The following is a 15,464-nucleotide window of genomic DNA, read 5'->3' as shown; positions in this document are numbered from 1 at the left end:
TTGGAACATTTATGTTGGAGTGTACCTAAGAATGGAATTGTCAGGTGATAGGGCATGGGTGTGGTTTTCTTTCTACCTACTGTATTTAGAAAAGCATTGTGCCCATTGAATTTGTGTCTTATGAAAAACTTCCAGCCATTATTTATTTATTCTTTTTTTTAATATGAAATGTATTGTCAAATTGGTTTCCATACAACACCAAGTGCTCATCCCAACAGGTGCCCTCCTCAATACTCCTCACCCACCCCCACCCACCCCCCGTCAACCCTCAGTTTATTATTCTTTAAGTAGACTTCACATCCAGCATGGAGCTCATTGTGGGGTTTGAACTTATCCTGAGATCAAGACCTGAGCTGAGATCAAGAGTCAGACACAACCAACTGAGGCATCTAGGCGCCCCTTCCAGCCATTATTTTTAAAATATGGATTTTCCTCTTGCTCTACAATTAGATGTATGATGTTAGAGCTTTTCACTTTCCCTCCATTTCTTCCCTTCCATATCTTCTTTTCTCACTTGTCTCATTCTGGGTGTTTTTTTCCCCCATTTCTGTGTTCCAGATCAGTAATTCTTCCTTCAGCTCTATCTAAATCTGCCATTTAACCCATTCAATGAGGTTTTAGTTTGACATTGCCTTTTTTTTTTTTCATTTCCAAAAATCCTATTTTGTCCTGTTTGGTCTGATCATTTTTGATAGGTTTTTGTTGCTTATTTTTTTTTTATTTCCATCTTTTATTTGCATAAACATTTTATAATATTTATCTCTAGTTTGTGTCTGGTAATTCCAATATCTGAGGTTCCTATGGGATCTAATTCTGTTGTTTTGCTTCTGCTGCCTCTCAGAGGCAGCTTTTTTCCATGTATGTTGTGGTGATCTTTGTAAGCTAATGTTTACATGATGTTAATCACTGGGAATCTCAGGAGCCATAGTAGGGTGCTTTCTGCAGAAAGGGTAGGTATTGCATTTGCTGAGAATTGAGAGCCTCCCAATCCAGGGCCACTTTAACCTCCTTTTAGGGCACTGGCTTAATGCAGGAGTCCATGCTGCTGATGGGAGTGCTGACATAGGCATTGGCCTCAGGGTAACTCTATCTTTGTGTTGCTTAATACTCAAAGCTGGGGTTTCAGCTTCCAGGTTTTTATTTTGTTAGAGGGCCCTTGGAGGTTTCCATTACCATCTGTGAGGACAATCACCCATTATATGATCAGCCTCACACTTCTCTAATTGCTTGGTGTGGTGAGGTGGATAGGATAGGACACCATCAGCTTATCTGAGGTCCAGGAAGCTTTAAGTGGGAACTGCCCCCCCTTCCGCCCGCCCCTCCCCCCCCCATCTGCACTGAATCAATTTTTTTCCCATTCTGGAGTCAGAATGGTACTTTCCAAACACAGACCTCATTTGTTTCACTCCCCTGCTTAAAACCTTTTACTGCTTTAAAAATTCCAATGATTAACCTTTCCTTATTTTTCCCTTTAGTTTCTCATGAGATAAAATGAAGTCATATTTATGCTTATTAAGACATTTATGCTTGGTATTATAAGCATATTACATAAAATGAACACGACAAGATCACATGGCTTTGAGTATTTTTTGCTTAAAACAATTAGAAGCTAATGCCAGATAAGGACCAATGGGGGAAATAAATGTCAACCAGACCAGTATCTACTAAGAATAAATTTCTTTGTTTTTTTTTAAATGTTTATTTATGTTTTGAGAGAGAGAGAGAGAGAGAGAACAAGTGGGGTAGGAATAGAGAAAGAGGGAGACGCACAATCCGAAGCAGACTCCAGGCTCCGAGCTGTCAGCACAGAGCCCAGTTTGGGGTTAGGACCCACAAACTGCGAGATCATGACCTGAGTTAAAACCAGACGCTCAACTGACTGAGCCACCCAGGCGCCCCTGAAGAATAAATTTCTTGTCCAGCAAATATGGGTTTTAAGCTGTCTCTTTCATGATCTTTACTGGTAAATTGCTCATCTATCATACGTCACTAGTGTTACATTAGTGGAGACCTCTAAGTTATAAGAGAGCAAAAGTGGCTCCAGGCAGACATGGTTCATGTGATAACTGTTCATGCTTGCTTCTTTCCATTGAGGCCTCTACCTTGTGTCAGGTATGATGCCCACTAATGTGGACATCTTCCCAGTTTCTCCTCCCTAGTGTTGACCTCAGAGTGTACAATGAGGGGAGCTCTCACTAAAAAGGAAAATGTGTTTTGGTCTTCTGATTCCTTATGTTCCTGAGGTCTATGTCAGAGTAACTTGGTGGGAGATGTATATCCTTTGCCGTAACCTGAGGACACACAGCCAGTGTTGTGCATTCATACCAACTGTGAGCATACTCCTATTGCAGTTAGTGGTTGTAAGATGCAGTAACAGATTCCCTATAAACATAAACAGAACCAAGGTGCTGAATACATTAGTGAGTTGTTGATTGTGTGACTGTTTTAGAAGGTAAGAAAGCTTTATTTTCTGTAGCTTATTGCTTAGGAGATGCAAACCATAGCATGTTAGCTGTGCATAGAAAAAATAACAGTGTGCCCTGTGCCATCATCCAGGGATGATGCAAGATCACCATGACTTCCAGCTGCAAGACCAGACTCATGTGGACTGCATGTGGCCAGCTCCTGGAGTCCCCAGCTTCTTTTTTTCAATTTTTCATGCAGAATCGAGTTGGATAGGCTTTCTGAAGAAAATACATTGTTGAAAAATGAGCTGGGAAGGATTCAGCAAGAGCTTGAAGCTGCAGAAAAGACAAATGATGCACAGAGGTAAGGGCCCTGGCTCAGTCATTATAACTGGATTCCAGTCTGCAACATGCTTTGCTTTTTGTGCAATGGGCTTAGAAGGTACTGCTGTGGAAAGTGGGAAGTGTTAACACACCAACCCTGAGTTCCAGAAAACCACAAAGGCGAGCCATGCTGACCTCTGACCAGCCCTGATAGGCGTGGGAGGGCTCAGATCCCTTTCCAGATGTTGGCAGCCACGTTCATTCCTGGGCTCCTAAGTATGAGGTAGAACATGTGCACACTGTGGCACAGTCAGCACCGCGGTGGACAGCTCCAGCTTGGGCCACTTCTCTCTGAAGTCTGTATAAGCACTTTGCATCCCATGGAGCTGCTCCATATCACGCCTCAGGGTGGGGGTGGGGGACAGTGAGTATTTCTTTAGCAATAAGAGATGCTTCTGGGGCCATTTTGGAATCTGTTTTTTCATGTTTTGTTAATGATTTTAGTTGGGCTTTTCCATGGTTTGTGGATTTCAGTGGGTTAGAATAAGGGGTAGAGGTGGGGAAGGGGAGCAGGAACTGAGGCAGGAGAGACTATGTTTGTGGAGGGGAGAAAGCACAGAGTACCCATCTGTGGCTTTCTGCTTTCACTACTGTAGTCTTATCCAAGGACAGTTTGACCTTTTTTTTTCATCTCTGAAGTTCAACATGATTAAAATATGGCATCCCCAGAGCAGATGGTCAACAACTGGTTGGTATTATGTTACAGCATTTCAGAAATCTAAAAGTTTTTTGTTTTTTTTTTTCAACGTTTATTTATTTATTTTTTGGGGGACAGAGAGAGACAGAGCATAAACGGGGGAGGGGCAGAGAGAGAGGGAGACACAGAATCGGAAACAGGCTCCAGGCTCTGAGCCATCAGCCCAGAGCCTGACGCGGGGCTTGAACTCATGGACCGCGGATCGTGACCTGGCTGAAGTCAGACGCTTAACCGACTGTGCCACCCAGGCGCCCCTAAAAGTTTTTTTCCCCTCTAGAAACTGTTGTTTCTCTAATCTGCTGCCAGGGCCCATTTCCCAACAGACCCCAGCAGATATAAGGCTGTTTTGTTTTGGTCCTATTTATGCTGCTTAGTGTGATTCGTCACATGTTTTCTAAAGAGATATTACTATGTGTGGCTGAAGAATGTCATGGAGGGTGTTTGTTCTTACGGTATTGGCAGTGTTCCTCTGGTTCCGAGGGTTGGGGTCCCGACTGGATGGGCAGCGGCAGTAGTGTAGAACAGTGACAGAGCAGGTGTGAGTGTCTGTTTTGTGGCTGCGAACCCAATGATGGGAAAAAGAAACTGGCTGGTCAGTGACATTGTTAATTTTGCTTCTCCAATAGGAAGGAAATCGAGATTTTAAAGAGAGACAAGGAAAAGGCCTGCTCTGAAATGGAGGAACTCAACAAACAGGTCAGGTATTGACTCCTGCATGACGCTTAACACCACTCTCCTTTTTTCATTATTTTAAGATCATTTCAAACTTACAGAAAGGAAGGACAGAACTTTTTTCTGAAAGATCTGAGAGTGATTTGCCAAGCCATCCGTCCCTTCCCTGACTCAAAGGATATGAACGTGGATGCAAAAGTGCTGTCTGAGCCTCCACCCCATTGAGCTTTGCCAGCTGTCCTCTCACCTTCAGAGGTGAGAGGTGAGAGGTGGCTCCTTCAGTTGGTTCTTGGTTTTTAGGACCAGGGTGCTTTTGAAGATTATAAACAGTTATTTTGTAGGAAGTAACTCTGTTTGGTTTGTCTGATGTTTTCTTGTGATTAGATTTAGATTAGGTCTCTTTGTCCCATAATTTGTCCCATTACTAGTGATGTTGGCTTTGATTCCTGGTTAGGTGGTGTTGGCCAGGCTTCTCCACAGTAAGGTTACTTTTCCCTTTGTTATGGTGAGTATTGTGTGGTAGATACTTTAATATTATGTAAATACCCCATTCCCCATCGAATTCTTACCCTTTATTTTAGCATCCTTTATTTCTTGCTGTGATGGTGGCCAGTTGGTAACTAATTCCACCATTCCTTTTATGTTTATTGGTATTTCAAATGTGTAAGGAAGAGCTTTCTTTTCACTTATTTATTCATTACATTATCCTATTACTATCCTAGGTTCCTGCTTTTTCTCAATGGGTTATAATACATTACTATCAGTATTTATTTTCGTGCTCAAATTGTCTCAGATTTGGCCAATGAGAGCCCCTTCTCAGTGGTTTCTGGTCCTCCAGATGAACCCTGATCATTTTTTGAGCACTTCTTTACTTTCTGGTACCCCCAGATATTCCAAGTTCATCTAATACTTCCCCTGCCTGAGCCCTATAATCAGCTACTCCCCCAAGGAGCTTCTGGTGACTGTTAGTGTAGAATAGTGTTTGGAGACCAAGACCTGGGCACCAGGAGTGCCCACTGCTCCTGGGGTGTCACTACTTCCAGGCATAGTTAGTGGATAGTTATGGAGTGTGTATGTACTTAGAGTTTCATCAATGAATGTGCATGTAGTTTCATGAATATTTATTTATATCTGTCTCTCTATTGAAAATCATGAATTCAAACCCATATATGCAGTTCCCACCTAATATCTTAGGGATGATCCTAGTTTCTCCCTTTCTATATTTGTAACTCATATCTCCAACAGTGAGAATCCTGGTTTCTATCCTCAGAAGATGTACTTACTGTTGATTAGTCTCCTTTATCCCATGCATAAATGCCCTTCCCGTTTTGTTTCAGCACTGACCCCACACTAGTCCTCTCTCTGCCCTCTTACACGGATGCTTTCATATTTGGTCTCCTTTAGTGTTTTTTGGGTGGATTATTAAGGAGGAAGCACACAAGCTGGGATGTGTCATTCTTGTTTTTCTTTATTCTTTTTTAAATTGGTATTGTTATTAATGATTATAGACTCATGTAGTTATAAGAAATACAGAGAAATCCTTTAAACACTTTGACCAGTTTCCCCCAACGGTAACATTTATTTAAATTTCACTTAGTTAACATACAGTGTAATATTAGTTTCAGGTGTACAATATAGTGATTCATCACTTACATACAACACCTAGTGCTCATCATGATAAGGGCACTCATTAGTCCCCATCACTTATTTCACCCATCCCCCCACCCACCTCCATTCTGGTAACCATCAGTTCTCTATAATTAAGAGTCTGTTTCTTAGTTTGCTTCTCTCTTTTTTTCTCTATGCTCCTTTGTTTTGTTACTTAAATTTTTTTTTTAACATTTTACTTATTTTTGAGAGAGACAGAGTGCGAGCAGGGAAGGGTTAGAGAGAGAGGGAGATACAGAATCCAAAGCAGGCTACAGGCTATGGGCTGGAGCCCAACACGGGGCTTGAACCCACAAACTGTGAAATCATGACCTGAGCCAAAGTCGGACAATTAACCAACTGAGCCACCCAGGTGCCCCTCCTTTGGTTTGTTTCTTAAATTCCACATATGAGTGAAACTATATGGTATTTGTCTTTCTGTGATTTATTTCACTTAGCATTATACTCTCTAGCTCCATTGTGTCATTGCAAATGGAAAGATTTTATTCTTTTTTATGGCTGAATAATATTCCAGTGTGTGTGTGTGTGTGTGTGTGTGTGTGTGTGTGCGCGCGCGCGTGTGTGTATACTTACAAACATACACTCCACATCTTTTTTATCCACTCATCAGTCAGTGGACACTTGAGCTATTTCCATAATGTGGCTATTGTAGATTATGCTCCCATAAACATTGGAGTGTATATATGCCATTGAAATAGTATTTTTAGTATATATACTGTTGAATTAGTATTCTGTGGATAAATACCTAGTAGCGTGGCTGCTGGATTACAGGGGAGTTCTATTTCTAAGTTTTTGAGGAACCTCCATGCTGTTTTCCAGAGCATTCCCACCAGTTTGCATTCCCACCAACAGTACAAGAGTGTTCCCCTTTCTCCACATCCTCGCCAGTGCCTGTTGTTTCTTGTATTGTTGATTTTAGCCATTCTGACAGGTGTGAGGTGATATATCATTGTAGCTTTGATTTGTATTTCTCTGGTAATGAGTGATGTTAATCATCTTTTCCTGTGTCTGTTGACCATCTGAATGTCTTCTTTGGAAAAATGTCTATTCATGTGTTCTTCCCATTTTTAAATTGGATTGTTTTTTGGCTGTTGAGTTTGATAAGTTCTTTATATATTTTGGATACTAACCTTTTATCAGATATGTCATTTGCAAATATCTTCTCCCATTCCATAGGCTGCCTTTTAGTTTTGTTGATTGTTTCCTTCATTCTATAGAAGCTTTTTATTTTGATGAAGTCCCGATAGTTTATTTTTGCTTTTGTGTCCCTTGCCTCAGGAGGCATATGTAGAAAGAAGTTGCTATGGCTGATCTCAGAGACATTACTGCCTATGCTCTCTTCTAGGATCTTTCTGGTTTCAGGTCTCACATTTAGGTCTTTAATCCATTTTAAGTATAATTTGGTGCATGGTGAAAGAAAGTAGTCCAGTTTCATTCTTCTGCATGTCTCTGTCCAGTTTTCCTAGCACCATTTGTTGAAGAGACTGTCTCTTTCCCAATGGATATTCTTTCCTGCTTTGTCAAAGATTAAATGACCATACAGTTGTGGGTTCATTTCTGGGTTTTCTATTCTATTCTATTGATGATTGTGTCTATTTTTGTGACAGTTCCATACTGTTTTGATTACTACAGCTTTGTAATATAGCTTGAAGTCCAGAATTGTGATGTCTCCAGCTTTGCTTTTCTTTTTCAGGATTGCTTTGGCTATCTGGTGCCTTTTGTGGTTCCATACAAATTGTAGGGTTTCTTGTTCTAGTTCTGTGAAAAATACTGTTGGTATTTGGAAAGGGATTCTATTAAATGTGTAGATTGCTTTTGGTAGTATAGATATATACTATATATACTATAAATATATATAGATATATCTGGTAGCATAGATATAATGTATAGATATATATTTTAGCAATATTTGTCCTTACCCATGCACATGGAAGTCTTTCCACGTTTTTGTGTCATTTTCAGTTTCTTTCATCAGTGTTTTATAGTTTTTCAGCTCTTTGGTTAGGTTTATTCCTAGGTATCTTATTGTCTTTGTGTAATAATAAATGGGACTGATTCCTTAATTTCTCTTTCTGCTCCTTCATTATGTCTAAAATGCAGCAGATTTCTGTGCATTGATTTTGCATCCTGCACCTTTACTGAATTCTTTTATCAGTTCTAGCAGTTTTTTTGTGGAGTCTTTTGGGTTTTCTCTATATAGTATCATATCATCTGCAGATAGTGAAAGTTTCACCTCTTCCTTGCCAGTTTGGACACTTTTTATTTCTTTTTGTTGTCTGATTTCTATGGCTAGGACTTCTAGTACCATCTTGAATAAAAGTGGTGAGAGTGGACATTCCTGTCTTATTCCTGATCAGAGAGGAAAAGTTCTCAGTTTTCAAATGCCATTGAGGATAATTCTAGCTCTGGATTTTGCATATATGACCTTTATCATGTTGAGGTATGTTTCCTCTAAACCTACTGTGTTGAGAATTTTTATCATGAATGGGTGTTGTACTTTATCAAATGCTTTTTCCTCATCTATTGAAATGATCAAATGGTTCTTACCTTTTCTTTTATTAATGCAATGTGCCACATTGATTGATTTGCAAATATTGAACCAGGCCTGCAACCCAGGAATAAATCCCACTTGATCACGGTGAATTATTCTTTTAATGTATTGTTGGATTTGTTTTGCTAGTATTTTATTGAGAATGTTTACAATCATGTTCATCAGAGAAACAGGCCTGTAGTTCTCTTTTTTAGTGGAGTCTTTGGTTTTGGTATCAGGGTAATGATAGAATGAATTTGGCAGTTTTCCTCCCTTTTCTAGTTTTTTTAATAGTTTGATAAGAATAGGTATTAACTGTTCTTTAAATGTTTGGTAGAATTGGGGCACCTGGGTGGCCAGTGGGTTAAGTGTCTGACTCTTGGTTTAGGCTCAGGTCATGACGTTGCAGTTCCTGAGTTCAAGCTCCGTATCAGGCTCTGCACTGACAGCAGAACCTGTTTGGGATTCTCTCTGTCTCCCTCTCTCTCTGCCTCTCCCCTGCTCATGTGCTCACTTTCTCTCTCTCTCTCTCCCTCTCTCTCTCCCTCTCCCTCTTCCTTTCCCTCTCCCTCTCCCTCTCTCTCAAAATAAAGAAATAAATTAAAAAAAAATATTTGGTAGAATTTGCCTGTGAAGCCATCTGATCCTAGAGTTTTGTTGGGATATTTTTTGATTACTGATTCAATTTCCTTGCTGGTTATCAGTCTGTTTAAATTTTTTCTTTTTTCAGTTTTAGTAGGCTATATGTTTCTAGGAATTTATCCATTTCTTCCAGGTTGTCCAGTTTGTTGGCATATAATTTTTCATAGTTTGTATTTCTGTGGTGTTGGTTATTTCTCCTCTCCCATTTGTGATTTTTTATATTTGGGTCCTTTCTCTTTTCTTTTTTGATTAGTCTGGCTGGGGGATTATTAATTTTATTAACTTTTCAAAGAACTACCTCCTGGTTTCATTGATCAGTTCTGCTTTTTGTTTTGTTTTGGTTTTTAGTTTCTATATAATTTGTATCTGTTCTAATCTTTATTATTTCCTTCCTTCTACTGGTTTTGGGGTTTTTTTGTTTTTCTTTTTCTCGCTCCTTTAGGTATAAGGGTAGGTTGTTTATTTGAGATTTTTCTTGCTTCTTGAGGTAGACCTGTATTCCTATAAACTTCCCTTTTATGACTGCTTTTGCTGCATCCCAAAGGTTTTGAATCTTCCACTGGTAACATTTTACAAAACTATAGTATAATATATATATTAGTCTCCTAAGGCTGCCATAACAAAATACCAGACTGAGTGGCTTACACAACAGAAATATATTTCCTTACAATTCTCAAGGTTAGAGGTCCAAGATCAAGGGGTTGGTGGGTTAATTTCATGAAGCCTCTCTTGTAAAATTTTTTTTAACGTCTATTTATTTTTGAGACAGAGAGAGACAGAGCATGAATGGGGGAGGGTCAGAGAGAGAGAGGGAGACAAGAATCTGAAACAGGCTCCAGGCTCTGAGCTGTCAGCACAGAGCCCGACGCGGGGCTTGAACTCATGAACTGCGAGATCATGACCTGAGCTGAAGTTGGACGCTTAACCGACTGAGCCACCCAGGCGCCCCTGAAGCCTCTCTTGTAGATGGCTGTCTTCTTCCTGTGTCCTCATGTGGTCTTCCCTCTTACATGTTGGTATCCTAATCTCTTCTTAATAGGACACTATCAGATTAGAGCATGTTCATAGCATCTCTTTTTCCCTTAATCACCTCTTTAAAGACCCTGTCTCTAAATAAAGTCACATTCTGAGGTATTGAGAGTATGAACTTCAACATATAATTTTGGGTGGACAGGAATTAGCCTATAACAAATATTATAAACAATCTATTGATGTTGATGCAATACATGGGTGTTATTCAGATTTCCCCAGTTTTACTTGTGTACTCATGTGCATGTGTGTGTGTGTCACTGTGTATGTATGTGTGTATTGGTGTATGTATGTGTATATGTGTGGTGTATGTGTGCATGTGTATGCATGCATGTGTGTATGTGTATGTCTGTGGGGTGGGGTGTGTATGTGTGTGGGGGAGGTGTGTGTATTGAGTTCCATATGATTTTATTGCCTCTGTGGATTCATGTATCCACCACCACAGTCAAGATACTAAACAGTTTCAACTCCTCAAGGATCCTTCATGTTGTTCTTTTATAACCACACCTACCTCCTCCCTTCCTCCAGCCTCTAACCCCTACAATCACTCATCAGTCGTTGATTTCTAAAACTATCATTTCAAAATGTTGTTTAAAAAGAATCACACAGAATGTAACCTTTGGGAATGACTTTTCTTTCTCCCTGGAGATTCAGGGAAGTGATGCCTGTACAGTAGTTCGCTTCTTTTTATTGCTGAATATTAGTCCATTGGGTTGATATCCCACAATTTAACACTCACATTTTCTTTTTTTAATTTTTTTAATGTTTATTCACTTTTTTTTCTATTATGAAATTTATTGTCAAATTGGTTTCCATACAACACCCAGTGCTCACTTAACAGGTGCCCTCCTCAACCCCATCACCCACCCCCCATAAACCCTCAGTTTGTTCTCAGTTTTTACGAGTCTCTTATGTTTTGGCTCCCTCCCTCTCTAACCATTTTTTTTTCTTCCCCTCCCCCATGGTCTTCTGTTAAGTTTCTCAGGATCCACATAGGAGTGAAAAGATATGGAATCTGTCCTTCCCTGTATGACTTATTTCACTTAGCATAACACTCTCCAGTTCCATCCATGTTGCTACAAAAGGCCAGATTTCATTCTTTCTCATTGCCACGTAGTATTCCACTGTGTATATAAACCACAATTTCTTTATCCATTCATCAGTTGATGGACATTTAGGCTCTTTCCATAATTTAGCTATTGTTGAGAGTGCTGCTATAAACATTGGGGTAGAAGAGCCCCTATGCATCAGTACTCCAGTATCCCTTGGGTAAATTCCTAGCAGTACTACTGCTGGGTCATAAAAAGTCTGTTTTTAATTTTTTCAGGAACCTCCACACTGTTTTCCAGAGCGGCTGCACCAGTTTGCATTCCCACCAACAGTGCAAGAGGGTTCCCGTTTCTCTACATCCTCTCCAGCATCTATCGTCTCTTTTGTTTATTTTAGCCTCTCTGACTGGCATGAGGTGATATCTGAGTGTGGTTTTGATTTGTATTCCCCTGATGAGGAGCAACGTTGAGCATCTTTTCATGTGCCTGTTGGCCATCTGGATGTCTTCTTTAAAGAAGTGTCTATTCATGTTTTCTGCCAATTTTTTAACTGGATTATTTCTTTTTCGGGTGTGGAGTTTGGTGAGCTCTTTATAGATTTTGGATACTAGCCCTTTGTCCTATATGTCATTTGCAAATATCTTTTCCCATTCTGTGGGTTGCCTTTTAGTTTTGTTGATTGTTTCCTTTGCAGTGCAGAATCTTTTTATCTTCATGAGGTCCCAATAGTTCATTTTTGCTTTTAATTCCCTTGCCTTTGGGTATGTGTCAAGTAAGAAATTGCTGCGGCTGAGGTCAGAGAGGTCTTTTCCTGCTTTCTCCTCTAGAGTTTTGATGGTTTCCTGTCTCACATTCAGGTCCTTTATTCATTTTGAGTTTGTCTTTGTGAATGGTGTAAGAAAGTGGTCTAGTTTCATCCTTCGGCATGTTGCTGTCCAGTTCTCCCAGCACCATTTGTTAAAGAGACTGTCTATTTTGCACTGGATGTTCTTTCCTGCTTTGTCAAAGATTAGTTGGCCATACCTTTGTGGGTCTAGTTCTGGGGTTTCTCTTCTATTCCTTTGGTCTATGTGTCTTTTTTGTGCCAATACCATGCTGTCTTGATGATTACAGCTTTGTAGTAGAGGCTAATGTCTGGGATTGTGATGCCTCCTGCTTTGGTCTTCTTCTTCAAAATTACTTTGGCTATTCGGGGCCTTTTGTGGTTCCATGCAAATTTTAGGATTGCTTGTTCTAGTTTCGAGAAGAATGCTGGTGCAATTTTGATTGGGATTGCATTGAATGTGTAGATAGCTTTGGGTAGTATTGACATTTTGACAATATTTATTCTTCCAATCCATGAGCACAGAATGTTTTTCCATTTCTTTATATCTTCTTGAATTTCCTTCATAAGCTTTCTATAATTTTCAGCATACGGATCTTTTACATCTTTGGTTAGGTTTATTCCTAAGTATGTTATGATACTTGGTGCAGTTGTGAATGGGATCAGTTTCTTTATTTGTCTTTCTGTTGCTTCATTATTAGTGTATAAGAATGCAACTGATTTCTGTACATTGATTTTGTATCCTGCAACTTTGCTGAATTCCTGTATCAGTTCTAGCAGACTTTTGGTGGAATCTATCGGGTTTTCCACGTATAATATCATGTCATCTGCAAAAAGTGAAAGCTTGACTTCATCTTTGCCAATTTTGATGCCTTTGATTTCCTTTTGTTGTCTGATTGCTGATTCTAGAACTTCCAACACTATGTTAAACAACAGCGGTGAGAGTGGACATCCCTGTCGTGTTCCTGATCTCAGGGAGAAACCTCTCAGTTTTTCCCCAATGAGGATGATATTAGCTGTGGGCTTTTCATAAATGGCTTTTATGATCTTTAAGTATGTTCCTTCTATCCCGACTTTCTCGAGGGTTTTTATTAAGAAAGAATGCTGAATTTTGTCAAATGCTTTTTCTGCATGGATTGACAGGATCATATGATTCTTTTCTTTTATTAATGTGATGTATCACATTGATTGATTTGCAAATGTTGAACCAGCCCTGCATCCCAGGAATGAATCCCACTTGATCATGGTGAATAATTCTTTTTATATGCTGTTGAATTCGATTTGCTAGTATCTGATTGAGAATTTTTGCATCCATATTCATCAGGGATATTGGCCTGTAGTTCTCTTTTTTTTTTTTTTTTTAAATTTTTTTTTTTCAACGTTTATTTATTTTTGAGACAGAGAGAGACAGAGCATGAACGGGGGAGGGGCAGAGAGAGAGGGAGACACAGAATCGGAAACAGGCTCCAGGCTCTGAGCCATTAGCCCAGAGCCCGATGCGGGTCTCGAACTCACGGACCGCGAGATCGTGACCTGGCTGAAGTCGGACGCTTAACCGACTGCGCCACCCAGGCACCCCTGTAGTTCTCTTTTTTTACTGGGTCTCTGTCTGGTTTAGGAATCAAAGTAATACTGGCTTCATAGTATGAGTCTGGAAGTTTTTCTTCCCTTTCTATTTTTGGAATAGCTTGAGAAGGATAGGTATTATCTCTGCTTTAAATGTCTGGTAGAATTCCCCTGGGAAGCCATCTGGTCCTGGACTCTTATTTGTTGGGAGATTTTTGATGACTGATTCAATTTCTTCGCTGGTTATGGGTCTGTTCAAGCTTTCTATTTCCTCCTGATTGAGTTTTGGACGCGTGTGGGTGTTTAGAAATTTGTCCATTTCTTCCAGGTTGTCCAGTTTGTTGGCATATAATTTTTCATAGTATTCCCTGATAATTGTTTGTATCTCTGAGGGATTGGTTGTAATAATTCCATTTTCAATCATGATTTTATCTATTTGGGTCGTCTCCCTTTTCTTTTTGAGAAGCCTGGCTAGAGGTTTATCAATTCTGTTTATTTTTTCAAAAAACCAACTCTTGGTTTCATTGATCTGCTCTACAGTTTTTTAGATTCTATATTGCTTATTTCTGCTCTGATCTTTATTATTTCTCTTGTTCTGTTGGATTTGGGGTGTCTTTGCTGTTCTGCTTCTATTTCCTTTAGCGGTGCTGTTAGATTTTGTATTTGGGATTTTTCTTGTTTCTTGAGATAGGCCTGGATTGCAATGTATTTTCCTCTCAGGACTGCCTTCGCTGCATCCCAAAGAGGTTGGATTGTTGTATTTTCCTTTTCATTTTTTCCATATATTTTTAAATTTCTTCTCTAATTGTCTGGTTGACCCATTCATTCTTTAGTAGGGTGTTCTTTAAGCTCCATGATTTTGGAGGTTTTCCAGACTTTTTCTTGTGGTTGATTTCAAGCTTTATTGCATTGTGATCTGAAATTATGCATGGTATGATCTCAATTCTTGTATACTTATGAAGGGCGGTTTTGTGCCCCAGTATGTGATCTATCTTGGAGAATGTTCCATGTGCACTCGAGAAGAAAGTATATTCTGTTGCTTTGGGATGCAGAGTTCTAAATATGTCTATCAAGTCCATCTGATCCAGTGTATCATTCAGGGTCTTTGTTTCTTTATTGATCCTGTGTCTAGATGATCTATCCAATGATATAAGTGGAGTATTAAAGTCCCCTGCAATTACCACATTCTTATCTATAAGGTTATTTATGTTTGTGAGTAATTGTTTTATACATTTGGGGGCTTCCGTATTTGGTGCATAGACATTTATAATTGTTAGCTCTTCCTGATGGATAGACCCTGTAATTATTATATAATGCCCTTCTTCATCTCTTGTTTCAGCCTTTAATTTGAAATCTAGTTTGTCTGATATAAGTATGGCTACTCCAGCTGTTTTTTGACTTCCAGTAGCATGATAGATAGTTCTCCATCCCCTCACTTTCAATCTGAAGGTGTCCTCAGGTCTAAAATGAGTCTCTTGTAGACAGCAAATAGATGGGTCTTGTTTTTTTTATCCATTCTGATACCCTATGTCTTTTGGTTGGCGCATTTAGTCCATTTACATTTGGTGTTATTATAGAAAGATATGGGTTTAGAGTCATTGTGATGTCTGTAAGTTTCATGCTTGTAGTGATGTCTCTGGTACTTTGTGGTCCTTGCAACATTTCACTCACACAGTCCCCCTTAGGATCTCCTGTAGGGCTGGTTTAGTGGTGATGAGTTACTTCAGTTTTTGTTTGTTTGGGAAGACGTTTATCTCTCCTATTCTAAATGACAGACTTGCTGGATAAAGGATTCTCGGCTGCATATTTTTTCTGTTCATCACGTTGAAGATTTCCTGCCATTCCTTTCTGGCCTGCCAAGTTTCAGTAGACAGATCCGTCACGAGTCTTATTGGTCTCCTTTTATATGTTAGGGCATGTTTATTCCTAGCTGTTTTCAGAATTCTCTCTTTATCCTTGTATTTTGCCAGTTTCACTATGATATGTCATGCAGAAGATC

The 15,464-nt window shown here is 39.5% G+C and overlaps 1 protein-coding gene across 1 annotated transcript in view; it reads left to right on the top strand.

Moving 5' to 3' along the window:
* The window catches only part of NINL (ninein like), a 175,163-nt gene that overhangs the window by 136,559 nt on the left and 23,140 nt on the right, over positions 1-15,464 (top strand). The window contains exons 20-21 of the mRNA XM_047068429.1: positions 2,665-2,769; positions 4,113-4,182. Coding sequence (XP_046924385.1) covers positions 2,665-2,769; positions 4,113-4,182 — 175 coding nt within the window. The remainder of the gene's footprint in view (positions 1-2,664; positions 2,770-4,112; positions 4,183-15,464) is intronic.

This window comes from Lynx rufus, unplaced genomic scaffold, assembly GCF_022079265.1.
Source record: "Lynx rufus isolate CCGP_SWC_20201006 ecotype Redwood Valley unplaced genomic scaffold, mLynRuf1.p SCAF_8, whole genome shotgun sequence".
NCBI classification, from domain to species: domain Eukaryota; kingdom Metazoa; phylum Chordata; class Mammalia; order Carnivora; family Felidae; genus Lynx; species Lynx rufus.
The sequence above is the reverse complement of the archived record's forward strand: the minus strand, read 5'-3'. Positions and strand labels throughout refer to the sequence as shown.